We start from the raw sequence: 19754 nt of genomic DNA, 5'->3' as shown, positions 1-19754 counted from the left end.
TTTTTTTTTTTTTTTTTTTTCGTTTCCATGCCTGCACGTCATTTTTTTTTTTTTTTTCTTCATTTTGGCTGTTTTTTTTCCCCCCCAATGTGTCGGCTTGCCGCTTACCTGTGCACACATATGATGAATGTTTTCCTTTTCCTCTCGTGCATTCTGCTAATAAACACACTCCTCCAGAGCTGCCCGGCCAAATGCAACGAATTAAATATAAGTGGCAAGGGGAATGTGTTATACGATTATTTCTTCACCCCCATGGTGAAGGCCCCAAAGGATGAAGATACGGAGCAGAATGCCCAAGCGGGGGACAAGCACGTGTCGTACAAAACTTCGGAAGTACAAATTAAGCAGCACGAAGACGTGCACACAGGAGGAATGAAAAATGTTGATCACAAGAAGGAGCTCAAGGAGCATATGAATCAGCTAAAAATGTTACATAAAAGATTAAAAGGCAAAGATGGAAATGAATACGGTCAGGTAAAACCAAGTGGAGGGGAAACTGTTCATAACACTCATGGCACACTGGGGGATACCCATGGTAAGGGAGAAGAAACGAGTGAAGACAGCTTGGCCAAATATGTGCAAGACGAAATAAAGCACAACGAAAAATTAAATAATGAAAAAAAAAGCTACGACGAAATTAACTTACTGGAGGACAACTCAAGGAAATTACAAAATGATATTCATAGCTGGCTCGAGTCAGTAAATAACATATCAGAAAAAACGAGCAAATTGAAAGACATTAAAACGCAGCTGCTGAACAACATCGCCTCGTTAAATGAAACCCTTACAGAAGAAATTGAAAATATAAAAGAAATTAAAAAGTTGCAAAAGGAACAGAATGAAATATTTTCAGAAAATTGGCTCTACGTCCTGCCTTCCACGTCGGACAACTTAGGCAGCGAGGGGTGGGACGGCAGTGTTCAAGTGATGAACTACTTGGAGAAGTTTAACAAGGGCAACGCTCCCCATGTGATGGATGAGCACGCTAGTGGGGAACACCCAAACGGAGGGAACGTTCGTAAGACACACGCGGACACCGATGGCGGCATGAAGTCGTCCGACTCGTGCAGCTTCTGCAACGTCCTCATCCTGCTCGTGATTGCCTTTGTGCTCAGTTAGCCATGCTCTGAAAAAAATGCACATAATATTGTATAAAATGTGTATGCATGTGCGTGGAACATATAACGGCTTGCTGTGCAGGTGTAGGACGCCCCCCCTGAAATGACCTCACGAACGCAGCTTTTCCCCATTTTGTGAATGGAAGAGGAACGCCCAAACGGTGTTGCCACTGCGCCCCGTGGAAAAGCATAAGAAGAGGCATCTCTTCGTCTAAAGCGGCCGTGTCCTCCCACTTGTCTTTGCTTCCTTCTGCGTGGACACCGGCTGCATCTGCCGTTAACAGTGCCCCTAAAAGGGCGCGCGAAAAGTTGGCCCCAATTGGCGCCCCTTTGCATATTAAACTTTTCAACAAATTGATAATTTCTCCATTTTCAAAAACACCCACGTGTGAAAAATGTCAGTTGCGCTTGGAGCGATACGTTCGCACCGTTTTTCCCGCCTGCCTTATGCGTAATACGCATGACACCGAACGCGTCGCTGCATACGCGGCAGACACAGCTAGGTCCACTGAGTGGGACACGTATGATGGGGAACAAACGCGCGTCCCAACGGTAAGTTAAAATTTTTCAACACTTAACACAGGTTAGAGGTAAGCGGTTGAATTATGCACAAAAAAAAAAAAAAAAAAAAAAAAAAAAAAAAAAAAAAAAAAAAAAAGAGGTTGCCCCAACGAGGGGGAACAAAATAAAGTGGTGCAAATAAGTTGTTGTGACCATAAATTAAGAAAATATTAAAAATGAGGAGCTAATTTACATTGGCAATGATGCCCGACGGAGCGGTTAAAAAGGGCACGGAAAAAAATGTTACAAAGAATTGTAGGGATGTAGTTTCTGTGCCAACCCAATACACGCCCCCTACGACTGAAAGAATGGATGGTTCTTCTTCACAGCGGCGAGCATCTTGTCGTACAACTTAGTGTAGTTGCTAATCTTCTTCTTATTGCTAAACTCATTGATGGTGTCCTCAAATTTGTCAATGTCTATGCTAGGTTTTGGGAGGAACAAGCAAGTGACTGATCGCTTTAGTTTGCACAAACGCGCCAGCTTATTTTTTGTGGTAACGAAGGTGTAAGGTATTCTATGCTCTTCACAAAAAACGGGCATGTGACATATTATTTCAATTGGAAATACATCTATGGCCAAAAAGACAATACCTTCCTGTCCTTTCCTAATAGCTTTTACAACCTGTGTTATACCTATAACAACGAACTTGTTTTTTAAAATTTTTTTCTTCCGTTCCTCCATCTGCTCATTTGTTTTTATGATCTGCATGGCTGTTACTTTGGCATAGTAGGCATAGTCTAGGATTTTAAGAACATACTTGAAATATTTTTTTTTCAATAATGGTTGGCTAATTTTTGAGATGTACGAATTGCTATTTTCGATTTTAATTTCTTCCACCATTTTTTCGTAGCTCTTTTTCGACTTGCCGTCTCCTTTGTCGTCCACGCGGTCCTCCCCTACGCTGTCCTTGTCGCTGTGATCTCCTTCCTCCATGTTCTCGTTGGGCTGGGATATGTCAACGTGGAGCGGTTGGTAGTGACTGGTGTACACCCTTCCGCGCTGCTTGCTCAGGGGCACGTTTTTCCTTCGAAATGACGATGGGGCGACTAGTTTGGGGAAAAGGCCCGTCCAAAGTTGAGTATATGTACTTATATGTATGCTTATATATTTCTGTGTTCACGTACGCGACAGTCTCCTGTCGGTTGCAAGCCCGGCGCGTTGGAGAGGGGCTTCGCGCCGCAACTGCACAAATGTCACGTCGTCCCTTGGCCAGTTCAATCACCGATTAGCCGGTATTTATCCCCATTTGCTGCTTTAGCAAATTGGGATGATCTGTAGGGACCGCCCTGTAACAGATCGCTGCGTTTTCACTTAATAATGTAGGAGTTCCCACGAAAAAAAAAAAAAAGGTTTAAAATAAAAGAAGTAAACAAATTTAAGGAGCAAAAAAAGTTTATCCCTTGCCAAGGGGGGCACAGGGGTTGCGCCTTTTTGCAAGTACGTAACTGCCTATGCGTGCGCAAAATTGGGCATACCCATCCCATTTGCCGTTGCCTCAAAAAAAATGCGAAAAGCTTTTGTTCAAGCGCTGGGAAAAAAGTACATACAATAATGCTGCAAAAGGCATGCAATCGCGCAGAAAAAAAAAAAAAAAAAAAAAATACATAAAATAATATGCAGCGCAACCTTTGATTCACGTTCACGTATGCGTAACCAAGCGGCGAGGCACCCCCGACCGGGCTAAAGCATAGTACACAAAATAATCCACACAACGGAGCAAATTGCGGCAGTTTTGTAAAGGGGGAAATTTTGAGACGGTCATGCGAAAAAAGCGTAACTTTAAAACGTAACGATGGCGCGAGGGCGACAGCAACTTCGCGGTCACCCAAAGGACGGACACATTACATCATGGTTTAATGAAAAAATGCGAACAGTTTGCAACTGCAAACTGGGGGAAAATCTGCCTACTCGGGAAATGTTTGTAAATAATGTATACATTATAAGTGCATACGTAAATGTATGTTTTATATAATAATAGCTGCATACACGCGCGAGGCGGCTTGTCCTTCTTTAAGAGCACAAACGGTTGCACGACTTGGTGGAATGTGCCGCGGGAAGTGAAATGGGAAATACTTTTTACACGCCCGCTACAAAAAGTAAGGGTGGAAAAAAATGACACAAGGCAGGATTCGTGCGTATGCATACACGTACGCGAAAAAAATAAATGACACCTCGCAACGGAAAAGAAGTAAAAAAAAAAAAAAATAGCGAAGATATCGTTCGTTTTTTTGTTCTTCCCTTGGGCCATTTTGCCCTTTGGTCGCTATTTGACACATGCGCTCCAACAAGTAAAGAACCAAAACGTGCACTGAGCGTTTTTTTTTTTTTTTTTTCCCCTGTCACAGTTTACACCACCCAAATGAAGATAATTTGAAACTCTCGAATTTGCATAATTTCCTGGAATTTCCCGCGTTCGTACCTCCTGTTTTGTGCATACTTTACTGGTGTGTCATTTGCTTGGCGTGTGGCCCAACACAAAGGCATACATACGTACCACGCTTGCACGTAGGCCTATACGCACTTGCAGGCACCTCCTTGTAGCTACGTGCGAATGCTGCACAAGTTGCCACGTGCAACCAGCTTAGAGGAAACCAACCCTTACATGTCAGGGGATAATGTTTGAGAATCAGCTAGAGCAGGGAAAATGACAAAAATGCCTTAGCCTAGCGGCACCTCCCCTTTTTTTTTTTTTTTTTTTTTTTTTGTGCAGAAGTTGGGCCTGCGTTGTTGTTCAGATTAAATGGCGTGCCATTTTTACATAAGACAATTCCTTTTTGTTTATCTTGCTACGGCTCGTTACGTGTTACTTTGCGATAAGCTATGTGATTATGCGATAACGTTTGTGCGTCTCTGTGGTCATGTCTCGTTGGTTCTCCCCTCCCCCTCATTTTGGCGAATGTTCATTTCGCAGGTGATCGGTTGCCCCCTTGTTCTTGCACCGTCTCCTTTTTATCTCCCCACCGTGTGTACATAGGTGTATATATATGTACGCACATGAAGTTTTTTTTTTTCGTTTTGAGCCTGCCACCCCGATAGGTGCCCCTGGTCCACCTGTTTGTGACGCTATTTTCACGCGTTTCTGTGTGACCCATTTGGTTAACTTGCGACTTTGCAATTTTGTCACTTTGCCGTGGTAGCGCGTCATAGTGTCGTCGTTTCGCCACTCCACCGTTTTGTTTTCCCGATATGTGACCAATTCTCACGCGCCATTTGATGAGCCTATCGTTTGTTCTTTACTTTATTCAGCTTTATTTTATTTATTTTTTGTTTCTGGTAATTTTTTTTTTGTTTGTGTGTGTGTGTGTGTCCCTTTCCCCCTTTCCCTTTTTTTTTTTTCGTATTTGTCTATTCGTTAGACTGGATGACGAATTAAGAAGACAAGCAGAGCCCCCACCCGCCGATGTTGAATTTCTCCACGAAGGACCGAATATATCTGAGCTTATCCCATCATGGGGAAATACAATCTGGAGGAAACACACAGAGTAATAATGCACGCTGCGTAGAAAAATGAGACAACTTGTGTTCACACATGGGGTCTTTCCACGTTGATGATTATGTAGAGCAGCTGTTATTGTGAGTGATGTTTTCCCATTAGGATGCTTTGCGCTCCACAGTGTCGCAACACGTGTTAACGTATTTGCCGTTTTTTTTTTTTTTTTGTTTTTTTTTTTCCATGCTGTGTTCATAAATTATGCACGTGTTTTTGTCCATTTTGCCTGACCCGTTCATAACTTATTTGCATTTTTTTTTTCCCCCTTGCTTGGTAGGCTCTGAAGGATGTGAACATAGAGAACATATTTAAGCATGTGATCCCCTGCGGGATAGGTGGAAGGAAGAAAACGGCGCTGATTTTTTACCTTTGTAACTCCCTGGAGGAGAGGCACTTGGAGTACGTCCCAAATGGGTGGCATGAAGAGGGGAACGATAGTCGTCCCAACAGAGCGCAAAAGTGTGTAAAAGTGTGTAATGTCCATATAAATGTGTCAACTCACCATTTTTATTTTTTCCCCCTTCCACATGTAGACGCAACAACGTCTTGGTGCTGTACCTGAGTCTGCTTCCATCCTTCGAAGGTCACCTCGGGGAAGTATTCCAAAGAAGAGCATCCGCAGGGAGGAAACAACAGAGGGGCCACCTTTATGAGGAGGAATCCGAATTGCGATTGGGTCTGAAATTGAGCAAACTGAATTTGCTGTTTAGCTACATCATCACTCATGTCTCCTATTTCGTGTCGCTCAGTAGGAAGTACTACAAAGAGGACACCTCACTCGAGCTCTTCGTTCAGCATATGCACATACTCACATTTGTGACTCTACAAAAATTTGTATTCCAGAAAAAAAAAAAAAGTCCACTGGAAAAATTAATAACTCTGAATTATTTGAAAATATTATTAACTTTCTTAATTAACATTTACAAGTACAAAATTTATGAAGTTTTAAATGAAGCAAAGTTGTACATGATTTCCAAGTTTATTTTTTTAATTATTTTTTGTTTTTGTCATATACGGGAGAACTCCAAGACGGAAAAATTATTTATTTGTTTTTACGATTATGTCTACCATGTGTCTGAGATTTTCATTAGCAGATATTTATACCACCTGGGGAGGAAGGGCAAGGGTGCCAATGAGCTGTTGGTGTATTACCAAAACATGATCAGCTATGTGTGTGACTATATGAGCAAGCTCAAGGTTTTGAAACATGTGGAGAGGTACATTTTGAATAGTGGGAAGAGCCCCTTTTACAGTGTTACTCTGCTCAATGTAGTGAAGAACACCGTTGATCGGCACTTGCTGCGCCCGGAGGGGGGCGAAGCTGCTCCTTTGATGACGTTGAGGAGGAAAGAGGTATCTGAGCCGAGCCCACACGAGGGGAGTAGTCCCTTAACGGATGAACAAAATGGAGAGAACGGCAGCATCCTCTTGATGCACAGCAAAACGGTTAGCCAATTCGTATTTTTGAAGCTACTCCGATTGGTGGAAATCCTGTTAGTGAAGAAAAACAGAATATATTTAACCGTGTATTTACATGAGACAATCGGTAGGGTGACCAAGTCGATGATGGAAGAACTTTTCCTCATTGTTAAAGGAGGTGATGAGAGGAAGAGCAACAACAACTACATGATGATGACATACGACCGATTGTTCTATCTGTACGAGTACTACTGTAACACCCTTTTTTATATAATAAACCGAAGTGAAAAGAAAAAAATACGAGAAAAAAGAGGGGAGTTCAGCAGCTCAGCCACTACCAATACGGCCTACATGTACCTGCTCAACAGCTGCATTTTTAACTTGTACGAAATTTATCCAATGCTAATTCTTCTCCTGAATGTAACCCCAAATGAGGTACAAGCCATTTTGGAACATAATAAATTTTCCTTCGTTAACAAAATGTTACGTTTCCACGTCGGAGAAATGCAAGTCACTCGAATTGTAAACCTGTCCATATTCTTCTTTGACGTGGTATTGAAAAATGTGATGAGGACTCCAGCGGTGGGGCATTACGCCTTCACCATTTTGAAGTGCCTCCTTTGGAATGATAAAAAGTTAAGTAAATTTTTTCAAACAGTGCTGGGGACGTATGGTGGGAAGACAGGCGGATGTGCCATCATCGGGTGGGAGCAGCATGTTGTTCCTCGTGGAAACTCTTTGGAGGTGGCAGATCGAACCAAACAGAATGAGGAGGACCCCCAACCTGAGTATGAGCACAATGATGTTTTAGCACCTGACGAGGGGAATGTTTTAAAGAGAGCTTCCCTGAGTAGTGCCAATTTGGTTGTAGACGAAAGGAACAGTTTTGTCATGCAGGTGAATAACTACGTAAGGTTGAATTGGGCCCATTTGGGGGGAGAAGCAGCCATTGGGCGGTTGTCCTCGTGGAGCACAAGTGACGTGGCGGAGGGTGCAGAGGTGAGGGACGAATTGGGTCGGCTAAAGCGCATCAGTAGGAGCAGTACGAACCGGAGTAGCACCAACAGGAGTAGCTTTAACGGATGCTTCCCCAACAGGGACCATCCCCGCTGCAGCCGCGGAGCTGCCCGAGGAAGAGAAGAAGTTTATACCAAGGTGTACTTCCCTCTGCTGATGAAGCATCTCCTGTCACAACTAATAAAACGAAAAAGAAAAAAAAAGGTCCACGATGATGTGGAGAGCAACTGTAAGAACTACTTAGGGATATACATTAACAAGCTGCACTACTACTGCAACAATATTTTTACTTACAAGGCCATGTTTAAGCATAACTTCAGCTCATTTGTGAAGAGCCATATGGCGAAGAAGAAAAGACACCTGATTGAGAACATGACGTTTTTTAATAGAATGTTTAGCTTATATAGTAGCAAAAAAAAAGGCAGTGAAAAGAAAAAAAAAAAAAATTTTTTCTTCACAAATAAGACCTTTGTTATGTCGACCCTAGAGAAGAAAAACAGCTACTCAAATTATACCTTTCTGAGGAAAATTTTAAATTACAAGATTTCGTCCTTTGACAATGAGCATTATTATTTGAGCTTTTTATTTAATTTAAAATTTTTGCACAACCTGAATGATTATATGAATGAGTACTTTTTACTGAAGAAGAAACAGTTAAACAGGAAAGTTATTTTTAATATCAGTTTGAATATAAAAGGGAAAGTAAAAAAGATGAAGCCTGTGCCGAATGATTTGTATGACTACCCGCTGGGCCCCTTTGGACAGAGCGACTTAAAAAGACTGAGCAAGAGTGAAATCATCGTTAAAGATTTTTGGGCCAATAAAGGGTGCAGATATTTGCGAGACAAGAAAAGAGAAAAAAAGGAGGAAGGGAATTTGTTACTCCATTTTTTATTTATAAATTACAATTATTGCGTTTCCAAGCAAGACGCTGGTGAACACATGAATCGTTTCTTCCTCCTCATTTTGAAGTCCTTCGAGAGCGTAATGCCGTATGTACACATATATAAGTACATTTGTGCGCTATTGCTTTTTCTCATTTCTTTCGTGGAGAGGAAGCCTCTGCCCCGCAGGGATGTCCTTCGCGTGGGGGGAGGAGGGAGCGGAACGGTAAACTGCTTGAGGAACACGATAGAACTTGGTGGGAAGGTGAAGAAGAGCAATTCTATCTCGTACGCTAGAACCCCTTCTCAGGAGGGACACGATGCAAGTAAGGCTTCGCCTGTACGGGGTAACGCGATGAGAGGAGTTTTTTTACAAGGAGTAGCAAAGGAATATGCGAGAATGGAGGAAGACGTGATGAGGGACATGAAGCGGGTAGAAGTAGGGGGGCATAATCTCCCACCGAGTAAATGCCCCCTGTTGCAGCGAGGAAGTAATCGCAAGGCGGCTCTGAAGGTACTGATGGGGATGATGGATCGGCTGAAGACACACCTGTTCAGCAACACCTTCCACTACCTGTACGAAGACGTGAAGAAGTATAACAAGTATGTAGAGATGCTGTCTCTGTACTTTTACAAGTTTTACTTCACTTTGCTTTACCAGGAAATTTACCAGACGGATTATCTCCATGGTAAGGAGGTAGATTTAATCAAGAGCAAAATAGCAGAAATAACCCCCATTTTGAGTATCAAATATTTAAACAAGAACAACATACATAGTGTGTGCAAAATTGAAATTATAAAATCAGTTAATGAGGATCGAACGGAAAATAATGAGCAAGTGGAGGTGAACAATAACGATGTGGAAAAATTATATGTAATAATAATGCACTACATAGAAAGTATGAGGAGGAAGGAATGTATTCTTTACTCTCTTTACCTACTTATTGATAAAGGCATTTTCAGAAATAAATTTATACACAAGAATGTGAAAAAGTTAATTCATTTTAAAATATACATTTTCCTACAAGACATGAGAGAATTTCACGACTACAGTGTTATCTTTTGTACTTTTTTTTTACAAATGAATATAATGAGTTATAATAAAATAATCCGGAATTATATTTATTTTATATTTGATCAGATTTTCAAATTAAAATTTAATATTTTATTTGATGGAGTCTTTTTAATTTGTTTTTTGAAAAACCTCGAGAAGAGCAGCCTGGATTATGCATCCTCCAAGATGATCTACGAGGAGAAAAAAAAATTTAAAAATTTTATGGACAAGAAAAAAAGCACCATGATAAAAATTATTTACAAAGTGAATTTATACATTACCATAAATTATCTGCTTTTTTTGAAGATGCTAAATTGCTGCAAGTTTTTTTTTAATTTGTATTCTTTTTTCTACTACGAGTTTTACATTTTCTGTGTGAACAAGTATGTGAAGAGGTACCAGGATAGGGAGCAGGGGGAGGACGATGAGGAGGATGGCGACGATGCAGGGGGTTGTTACTACGAGAGAGTGTCCGAGATGCGCAGGATGAAGCAGTTGTGTTCTGCCTCCGTGGACCGGATCGACAAGGGCACTCAGGGGGTAGGCGGTCTTTCCACTGGTTGTGTGAGCGCTCAGGTAACGGAGCTACTGACGGAGGGGAAGCAGTCGCACGGTTCGCCCCGTCACGATATCAGCGACAGGGCCCTATTGAAGGGTGTGCACTCGACAAGCGGCCTCCTGTCTACGGGGAACAGCGGCGGGCGCTCCAACTACGGAATAAATCGCCGAAGGAGGAGGAAAATGAACTCCAACTTCTTCGAGACGAATAAGGAGTTTAGCGAGTTTTTTGAAAACAGCAGTGGAGCTTCTCAGCCGGAGGAACAACATCAACGCAGGCCCCCCCACCCTGTGGTGCGCAGCGAGACACTAAACAACGACTCGAACTACTTCAAGGTGTTAAAAAAGATTAGAGGAGTAAACACATTTATTTTCAACCTCTACGATATTAAGATAAGCAAAAAAGTGCTCTACCACAAAAAACACATTAAGGAATATATGAACACTATAAATTTTGTCATCACCATATTTTTGGCGACCAACATCAACAGCCTTAATATGGATTCATTGAATAATAATTACATGTATATAATATCGAAAATTATTAAAAAGAATTTCAAATTTTACTTTTTTTATTTTTATTATAATATTTTCAGAACGAAGGGCAAGAGATTTAAAAGTATCTACAGCGTCCATGTGGATACCGTGGTGAATAACTCCTTTGAGGGGAGCGCTGCCTTGGCGAAGAGCGGCGAGGTAGGAGGCGGTGACGTGGGAAGAAGCGACGATGCTGGAACAGGCGCCAACATATGCAAGCTTAGAGTTAAGAACAAATATATATACGTCTTGTATACTCTATCTACCATCCTCTCCGTGTACAATTACAAATACGCATTTTTCAATTATTATTTTTTTGTCTTTTACAAGTTTGTGAAAATGTTGGCCAAGATGACTGCAAAGTCCATATGGGTTGGAAATTACTTGGTGGATCGTTGTGGGGGAGGGGAGTTTGCCCCAGCGGAGCAGACCCACTGTGTGGAGAAAGACGCTGTAGAGAGGACCGCACATGATGAGATACCAAAGGGAACAGTGCCGTGCGAATTGTCTCACTTGAGCAAAACTGAGAGGAGATTCATCGAAAGTGACATGTTCATGATTAAGCGTTACGTGAATGATTACATAAGAGAGAGTAACATACACATGCAGAGGAGCTTATTTAGAAGTGACATGCCACATAAGTTCGTCCTAGACAAATACACAACCCTCATTAACAACACACTGTTGCTACTGTTATACATGAACTACTTGTCCCTGACTTACCAAAATATGAACATGAGCGAAAATAAAATAGTACAGAAAAAGATCACCCAGCTGGAGAAGTACAAACACTACTTAATGAAGAAAATGTTGCAAATATATTTTTTAAACATCCCTTATTTGTGTAACTATTTGGTGGTCACATTGGAATTTTGTCTCCTCTTCAGTAGAACTCTTTTAACAATAAATTATACGTCCTTCTCTCTGATGAACGAAATGAAAAGCATTTTCAGAAATGGTTACATGTATCGCTTGGTGAATTGCTTAAACGCTTTACAGAGCATGAAAACCTTCTACCACCTCAGTTGTTACCGTAGCGCTAATTTATATTTTCACAATTATAAGAAAGTGGCCGATGAGAAATTTGAGTGCTTCGGGGCCGGAAGAGGCTGCAGTAGCGTTGCTGTGGGGCAGACCACATTGGGACGCTTCACGCAGGATGACACAGATGGTAGTCTGAGCGAGTACGATGATTACATTTACAAAGACGCATTCAAAGAGGTGAAGGAAGTTTTAAAGAAAAAAACGAAGCAATATATGCGAGATTACTTCGAGAGAAGCATGAAGAACATTTTTTACCTGTTGGATTGCTTCAAGGATATGTCGAGCATTTCACTTTTTTTAAATTATTACCTTCACGAAAATGCAAAAATGAGGGACATGTATGATAGTCTGCATATACAGAGCATGAACAACATTTACTTGTATAATTTTAAAGCGCTCAAGATGAATTACTACTTTGTGTGCACGGTGTTTTTATCGGCTGTCCAGATTTTTAATTACACCTCGAACTTTTTCCACTCGTATAATTATTTAATTGATTTGTATGCCAAGTACAAATATAGCTATTTCATTTACGATTATAATTTGCGTAATTTTTTTTCCTTTTTTAATGTATACATGTTTGAGATGAGCAGGTTCCGACAGAGGAAAAGGACCGTTGTGAATTTGAAGAACCAGGTGGACACCCTATGCATCAGTGACATCTTTGACTTTAACAAGCTCCTGCTCCAGAAGGCATTTCTATTTTTGTGTTTTTTTTTCCACAATTTTGAAAACGTCCTGCCAGACATCTACTGTGTCAATTGCGCTAATAAATATTCTGTTGGATGCTGGGATAAGAATGCCCTCCCCATCGATTTGGCTCCTGTGCGGCATGGTGCGAAGGGGAAGATTCCTGTGAGGGGAATATCGAAAGAGGATGCTGTGAGTACTGTTATTAGCTTCCCTGCAAGTGGAGTTACCAATTTGCAGAGACCGCCTGGGAGGGGGCATCCAAGAATGGGCTCTAACCATGTAGGTGGAAATGACGGGGAGGACTTCCCACATGCTGAAGTGGAGCGGGGTTCACAAGACAACTCCGCTGTGATGGACTCAAATAGAGAAGGGAAGAAGAAAGCCCAAGGAGGGTATTTCGACATGTTTTACAAAAGGGAAGGGGATAAGAGGATAACCATTTCGGCGGAGCATCTAGGTGACACAAGCCCCCTTGAGATTGACGCCCATATGCACAAGGGAATGAAAAAATGTAATGAGGCAGAAATTCATTTTGGAGTGCAGTCAACGCATGGACATTTGCAGGAGAGTGACACACAGAGGGGGGGTCATTCTTCGGCAGAGAAGCGTCACATGGAAGATAGCCAGCTGACGCATGATGAAGTGCAAACCCATATGCACACAAACGGAATATCGCGACGAAGCAAAAAGGCCGCCGAAACGAAAAATGGAAACGATAATAAGAACGATAACCAGAATGAGAAAGAGGAGCATAGTAGGACCAGTGGAAAGCACACCGGAGGAATTATCTCCTATTTTAAAAATAAAATAACCCGAATGGGCAACAAAAAGGGAAAAGGAAAAGAACAGGTGAAGAAGAAAACGGCAAATGGCTTCTCCTTTGATGACGACTTCGTAGACGCAGAGGAACATGCAAGGAGTAGTTCCTGCGGGGGGAACCACGACTGGGGCGGTAGAACCGTGATGAGTGCTTCCCGGACCAGCAAGGGCGGTGCCAACATGAGAGGGGGAGAGAATGGCCAGGATGACGGCAACTTCAAGGAGGGTGAAGAGTTTGACAATCGGGATAGAAGTGAACACCGCGATGACGACCATCTGTGCTCACGGAAGGTACGGGAGAAAGACGTGGAGCTTCTGAACGCATACAAGTATCTCCTGACCTACCAGAAAGGAAACAAAAGGAGGTTGTACGATTACCACTTGAAGGAAGAGCTGCGGTGTATGTGTATAAACAAGTACATACACGTGTGCAATTTAATTTACAATTGCCTCATGTACATGTACGAACTGAAGTACAGATATAAAGACATGAATAAGAGCAGGTTCTGCCTCTTTTCCTACACAGCGTTTAGAAGGAAAAACGAATTGAACAGTAGTAGTGTTCATAACTCCAAGATTCAAAACGAAATTGTTATCAACACGAGGCATCTTCTTAACCTGGACTTCATCATTATGAGTACGCTGTACCTAGCGGAAAGCATTTACATAAATTTGTACAAGAGTAAATTATTCACAGACATGTGTATCTTTAATAATATAAAATACGTGTGCTTGGAGAATACCGAGGCGAAGAAGAAGAACAGTTACCAAAATGGAGATCCCCTTGTCCACTCGGGAAGTAATCGACATCACATCCCAGCTGCTTCTCGAAGGAAGGACAGAAGGGACACAGATGGAAGTACCTACCAGTCGGACTATATGACGCATGAGGAGAGTGCTGATGGAGGCAGCTCCTTAAGTACGCGCGATGTGCCTGAAGAGGAGGGCGAAGAGTGTGGCGAGAAGAGGAAGCGGAGTGGGGGCCGCCGAAAAAGCACTCCCTTCCATTTGGCAGTGGAAAAAATCAGTGGCAAGAAGAAGAAGAAGCAGGCGAAGAAGACGAAGAAGAAGAGAGTCGTCATTGACTCGCACGATATATGGAGCAGCGGTAGCGCGAAAGGTAACGACAGTGAAAGTGACACGGACAGCAGCAGCGATAGTGGAGCAAGTAGAAAGAACAAAAGGAAAAAGAGAGAAAAAAACAAAACCAAGAGCAGGAGGAAAAACAAAAATGAGAAGAAGAAGAGGGTCAGCAGGATGACCTTTTTTCTAAAGCGAAGAAAAAAACACGATACTCCAAAAAGCGCCAAAAATCTGTCCTTAAACAACTACCTGTTTGCAGAAAAAAATGTGTCCAAGAAAAGCTTCAAAATTAAGGAGCCCTCGATTAACTATTTTCACAATTATAAAATTCTGTCAGACAAATATAAAGCCAAGTTGGCCAGAATGAAAAAGAAAAAAAGAAAAAAAAAAAAAGAAAAGGAAAAGGAAAAGGGAAAAGAAAAGGAAAAAGGGAAAAATAAGAAGGAAAAAGAGAAAAAGAAAAAAGGACCGCTCAACGCAGCAATTAGAGCAACCAACGACAATGCCCTCTACAACTACGATGGGACGTACGAAATGGACAAGGGTCATGAGGATGAGGGTAAGGCTAGTGGGAAGGCCAGGTGGAATATTCGTAATTTTTTCTTTGGACAGAAAAAGGAAAAGAGGAGAGACGACATCACCCCCCATGAGAATGCACACCAGGAGAGGGAAAATATTTCTTCTCCTTATCGTGAAAGTGAATCTGCTCAAATTAAAAACCTTTTCGTGAAACACAAATCAAGGGACATGAAAAACAGCGACATGAATTATATGCTTAGGATGGATCGATGTAGCCTGGAAGAAGAAAATATGGATCAGATAAAACAACTATTCATATCATTTAATAATAATTACAAGGATAAGAAAATCAGCAGTTACATCAGCAACATATTCAGCTACACGTCGCTACATTCTAACTTTAACGTGTTTTACCGAAGGCACTTTGAAATTATGGGGCATAAAATAAAAGTGAGCAGAGGGTTGCTCAAGGCACTGTACTCATATTACTACAGACATAATTTGTCCACATTTTACAAGCTTTTTAAAAAAATAGAATATATATATGTGTATTTAAATTTACATTTTTATAACTCTCTTTTTAATATGGATATGAAGGAAGTGAACGAGGACATCAACAAGTACTCTCTGTTCATGGTGGTAAAGTACATCAAAACACACATGCACAATAACCCCAAGCTGTATACTACCTTTGTAATAAAAGTGCTAAATTTTGTTAACAACGCAGTACACAAAATGGCCAACTATCTATGCATGTACTTTTATAAAGATCTCATGAACGTCCTACATCAATACCTAATCCAAGTGAGCATAAGTAATAAATTGACCATGAACAAATATAATTTATTTTTGTTAAGAAAAAATAAAATGACCTATGTACCTATCTCTAACATTTTATTTCTGCATTGTAATCAGTTGAGTCTTAATGATATAATAAAAGTTTTGTACAGCCATCCACAGTATGGTCTTTTTTTAAGAACGGTAGCTGTGAGCAATTTGGTGTATTGGTACAAAAAGAGCACCATCACAAATTGTATTTATTTGCAACTGTTTGAGTATTTGAAGGTTGATCTAGGGAACAGAGTTTTTTTCTTTATCGTTTTTTTCTCCTTCCAGTCATTCCTCTTTCTCTACCAATTCTTCCTCAATTTGCACACGTACATTGATGATGAGTATTTGGTCGACTTGGCCTCTCTCCACGAGGAGGAACAGCACCACGCATTGGTGAGTGTAGAGGATGGGAGGTGTCAGGAACAAACGCGCATTGTGAACGCATGGGATGAGCAACACATGGACCAACAGTGTGTACTCTTTAACACAGACATGTTTGCCCCCAGGACGAACCCGCTCAAGAACTTACTCATGCTTCTCTTTTTTCCTAAGAACAACAAAGGAAAACTTCCCGCGGGAAACAAAAGTGGTAATAAAAACCAAAAAGGCATGAATATAAATAATTTTATTTTTTTCAAATATCACAGTTACGTGAAGAAGTCACATGTTCTGTCCATAAAATGTTTCCTCATTAAAAAATTATTAATACAAAATTTGTGTGACAAGAGCAGGAAGGCATTGATCGAGTCGTGCAGATTTCATAATTATATTTTTTATATAAGTAAGAGGGCGGCCCAAATGGACAAGAATAATCAACACCATTTCGTTAAAATGGAAATTCAGAATTTGCTAAACCGTATGGATGTACAGAGGGTGAAGTTGTTAACCAGTAACAATATAGTGTGGAGCGTATCGGATGAGGTGAAGATACTTATGTCCGCTACAAGGACACCCATTCTTATTACCTTCAAGACGTGCAGGAGGGAGAAACTTGTAATTGGTGCTTCGATGAGCCAAACTACTGTTGGCAATATTCCATGTCATCAGGGAAAGGAGGTCATGTCAAGGGATCAGGTGGACAAGAAGCGAACGTACCAGCGCATGTGGTCCCTTCCCAACGTTAAGATGGCGACTGCGAATGGAGGCTCAGATTGTGCAGCCTCGAAGAAGAGAGATCGGAGTCTATTCATTAGCGAACGAGATGTCCCCCTTGGAGGAAAACCACCAGAGGAACGTACAGGGACTGGTTCACAAATGAAACCACATTCTTATTACTTATCCAGTGAGGAACAGAACAGGGGCGTACGTACCACATACGAACATTTAAGTAACCAATGTGTAAGGAGCAGCGGAAGGCTGTTAGATGAGCACATGGAAGGCAGGAACAGTTTAATAACCCTTCCTTCCCTACACAGTGCCCCTTTGACCTCCCATAGAACGAACCAAAATTTTGAAGACGTTTCGTACATATACAAAGTTAATGATGATGTTAGGCAAGACAAACTGGTCATACAGATTATTCACATTTTTATCCACATCCTAAGTGATTATAAATCGTTTTATAATTTATTTCCTTACAATATCGTAACGAATAAGTACAGCAACGTTCATGTGAAGGGAACGGAGGGGGATCGCAGTGGCAAGTGCGCCGAGGACGGGACGGATGGGGGAAGGACGCAGAGTGGGCGAAAATTCTCCTTCTCCTTCCATCTCTTCAGGAAGAGAAAGAAAGGGTCAAACGAGGGGGAAGTGAGCAAAAAAGATAGTGGCGGAGGAAACGCAAGTAAAAGGGACCCCTCCAAAGGAATGGGCAGTACAAATGATGACCGCTCTAAAAAGAGTACCAGCCGGCGAGGAAGCAACAACCCTCGAGGCAGCACCGACCACGGTGATGGAAAGACCCTTCGGATGGACGAGTCCCGCTGCCCAGTCAAACGCAGTGAGCATAGGAACAAAGAGCAACAAGAGATCAAGTATAGCAGGGATGTCTCACAAAGGGAACCCTTTGACCGAAGCATAATTCCATACGTACCCGAACACGTTAGCGGATACTCCAAAAGAATAGAAACATTCAGCAAAAAAAAAAAAAAAAAAAAAAAAAAAAATTCGAAAATTTCGGGGCAGTTATTGAAGTGTTAGCAAATACAAAAAGCAGACATGAAATAGGAAGAAAATATAAAAACATAATAAAATTTTATCACCTGAAATTTTCTCACATCAATACGTATATCTATGCTTTGAAAAATTTTATTTGCTCCTTGGCTGCCTACTCCCTTTTGTCCTTTGTTTTGCAAGTGAAGGACAGGCACAACGGCAACTTACTGTTCGACGATTATGGAAATATTATCCACATTGATTTTGGTTATATCTTGAATATTTATCCTGGTATGGAAAAGCTACTTGGTGAAAGAGGGGGGCTACCTGTGCGTTGTTTCAGGGTGTGCCGCTCTACCTGTGCGTTGTTTCAGGGTGTACCGCTCTACCTGTGCGTTGTTTCAGGGTGTACCGCTCTACCTGTGAGCATGTTGACATACACACACGTATACATATCCGCAAGTGCACACTCACATGTCTGTTTTGCTTCCTTCTTTTTTTTTTTTTTTTTCAGGTATCTCCATAAATTTCGAATTGGCCCCCTTTAAGTTAACGAGAGAAATGATCATGCTCCTCACCATGAAAAGTCAGAAGAAGCAGTACTTTATTTTTACCTACATTCAGTTGGTTGTCAAGGGGTAAGCAAAGTCCCTCCCTCTCTCTCTGCATGTGCACCCGTGGTTCTCCCCCTTGTTGGTTTTGAAGCCGATTCGCTGTGCATGCATGTAACATACATGTAATTTTTGGTTCCCCCCCTTTTTTGTACGCCACGTAGGTACCTGCTGTTGAGGGAAAAGAGCGACTGGCTGATTTCATCCATTCTGAGTCTGTCCCACTCGGACATCAACTGCTTTAAGTACAACACGGTTGAGAAGTTGAGGTGAGAAATGGGAACATGGCACGCGAAAAAAAAAAAAAAAAGGAAAATATGCAGTGTGGAAATGTACACTGAGAGGAAGGGCTAACCGAAAGCGGCACGCCGCTTCATCGCCGCTGCATTGCTGCTTTCGCCCCGCCCACCTGGTTACTTGTCTGATACCCCCCCCTTCGCAGGAAACGCCTCAAACTTGATAAAAGCGACAACGACGCGAGCATTTTCATGATAAACAAAATTCACCAGGCGTACAACAACATAACGACGATTATGTACGACTACATTCAGAACATCCAACAGGGGATCCAGTGAACTTGCACGAGGAGGAGGACACTCTCATTTGTCACGTGGGTTACTCTGACAAATGCTACCTGTACGTGTTACAGAGCACATGTGCGAGACTACTGTGTATCCCCCATGAGCATTTTCAATTTTTTTAAAGTTAATTTTTTGCACATCCGCACGATATATTTTTTATTTTTTTTTTTATTTTTATTGTCTTAAAAAGGAACGTTTATGCGAATGCAAAGTGGGAACATAATGATAGACATATGAAGGGTGTATAGTAGAAAAGAAATGGACAGTCCACCCCACAAACATGTATATGAGTAAAACATACAAACGCTTAAGGCGAGGGGAAAGAGTGAAAATTTTAATTACACACATGTATATATATACACATCGTATGAATATAATATGTACGCACTTTTGCATACAGGTAATTAAAAGAAAAGGTTAATAGTCTTGGCAGAGAGAGAATGCCAAATGGCTAAATTGCAGACCCGGCACAACGCGCACACGCCATGCGGCCAATCCACAAACCATTATTCACCCTCTTAGATAGTGATAAAGCACAGACAAAAAGGAAAAAAAAAAAAAAAAAAAATTAAACCAAACGGAGTAAAGTTTCAGCAGGAAAAGGGGGGATGGAGGAAATAAGGGTTAGGATGATAAAAATGGGAAAGTAAAAATGAAACAAAAAAAAGAGAACTAGAGGAACACACGTGGATGTAGATACGAACGCACATATACATACTGGTGTACGGGTGCGCCTGGAACGTGAAAGTCCCACCACTGGATGCGTTTGTGTGCTGAGTTGTATAAAAAAAAAAAAGTTCCTCTCAGAGAAGTGCACTGAAAAAGCTCCTTTAAAATG

General features: G+C 41.4%; 3 protein-coding genes across 3 annotated transcripts; 2 read left to right on the top strand and 1 right to left on the bottom strand.

Annotated features, from left to right (window-relative positions):
- Window positions 1-123: 123 nt before the first annotated feature.
- Window positions 124-1119, top strand: AK88_04474 (uncharacterized protein; the record flags this gene model as incomplete). The annotated part of the gene is made up of 1 exon (XM_012482084.1): window positions 124-1119. The coding sequence occupies one exon, from the start codon at window positions 124-126 to the stop codon at window positions 1117-1119; it is 996 nt and encodes a 331-aa protein (XP_012337507.1).
- An 854-nt stretch (window positions 1120-1973) lies between these two features.
- On the bottom strand, window positions 1974-2615 carry AK88_04473 (uncharacterized protein; the record flags this gene model as incomplete). The annotated part of the gene is made up of 1 exon (XM_012482083.1): window positions 1974-2615. One exon carries the CDS (start codon window positions 2613-2615, stop codon window positions 1974-1976), a length of 642 nt encoding a protein of 213 aa, XP_012337506.1.
- A 2516-nt stretch (window positions 2616-5131) lies between these two features.
- AK88_04472 (uncharacterized protein) lies at window positions 5132-18910 on the top strand (the record flags this gene model as incomplete). The annotated part of the gene is made up of 7 exons (XM_012482082.1): window positions 5132-5164; window positions 5450-5571; window positions 5706-17559; window positions 17676-18015; window positions 18239-18362; window positions 18500-18604; window positions 18778-18910. The coding sequence occupies 7 exons, from the start codon at window positions 5132-5134 to the stop codon at window positions 18908-18910; spliced, it is 12711 nt and encodes a 4236-aa protein (XP_012337505.1).
- Between the last annotated feature and the right edge of the window lie 844 nt (window positions 18911-19754).

This window comes from Plasmodium fragile (genome assembly GCF_000956335.1).
Source record: "Plasmodium fragile strain nilgiri unplaced genomic scaffold supercont1.64, whole genome shotgun sequence".
NCBI classification, from domain to species: Eukaryota; Apicomplexa; class Aconoidasida; order Haemosporida; family Plasmodiidae; genus Plasmodium; species Plasmodium fragile.
The sequence above is the reverse complement of the archived record's forward strand: the minus strand, read 5'-3'. Positions and strand labels throughout refer to the sequence as shown.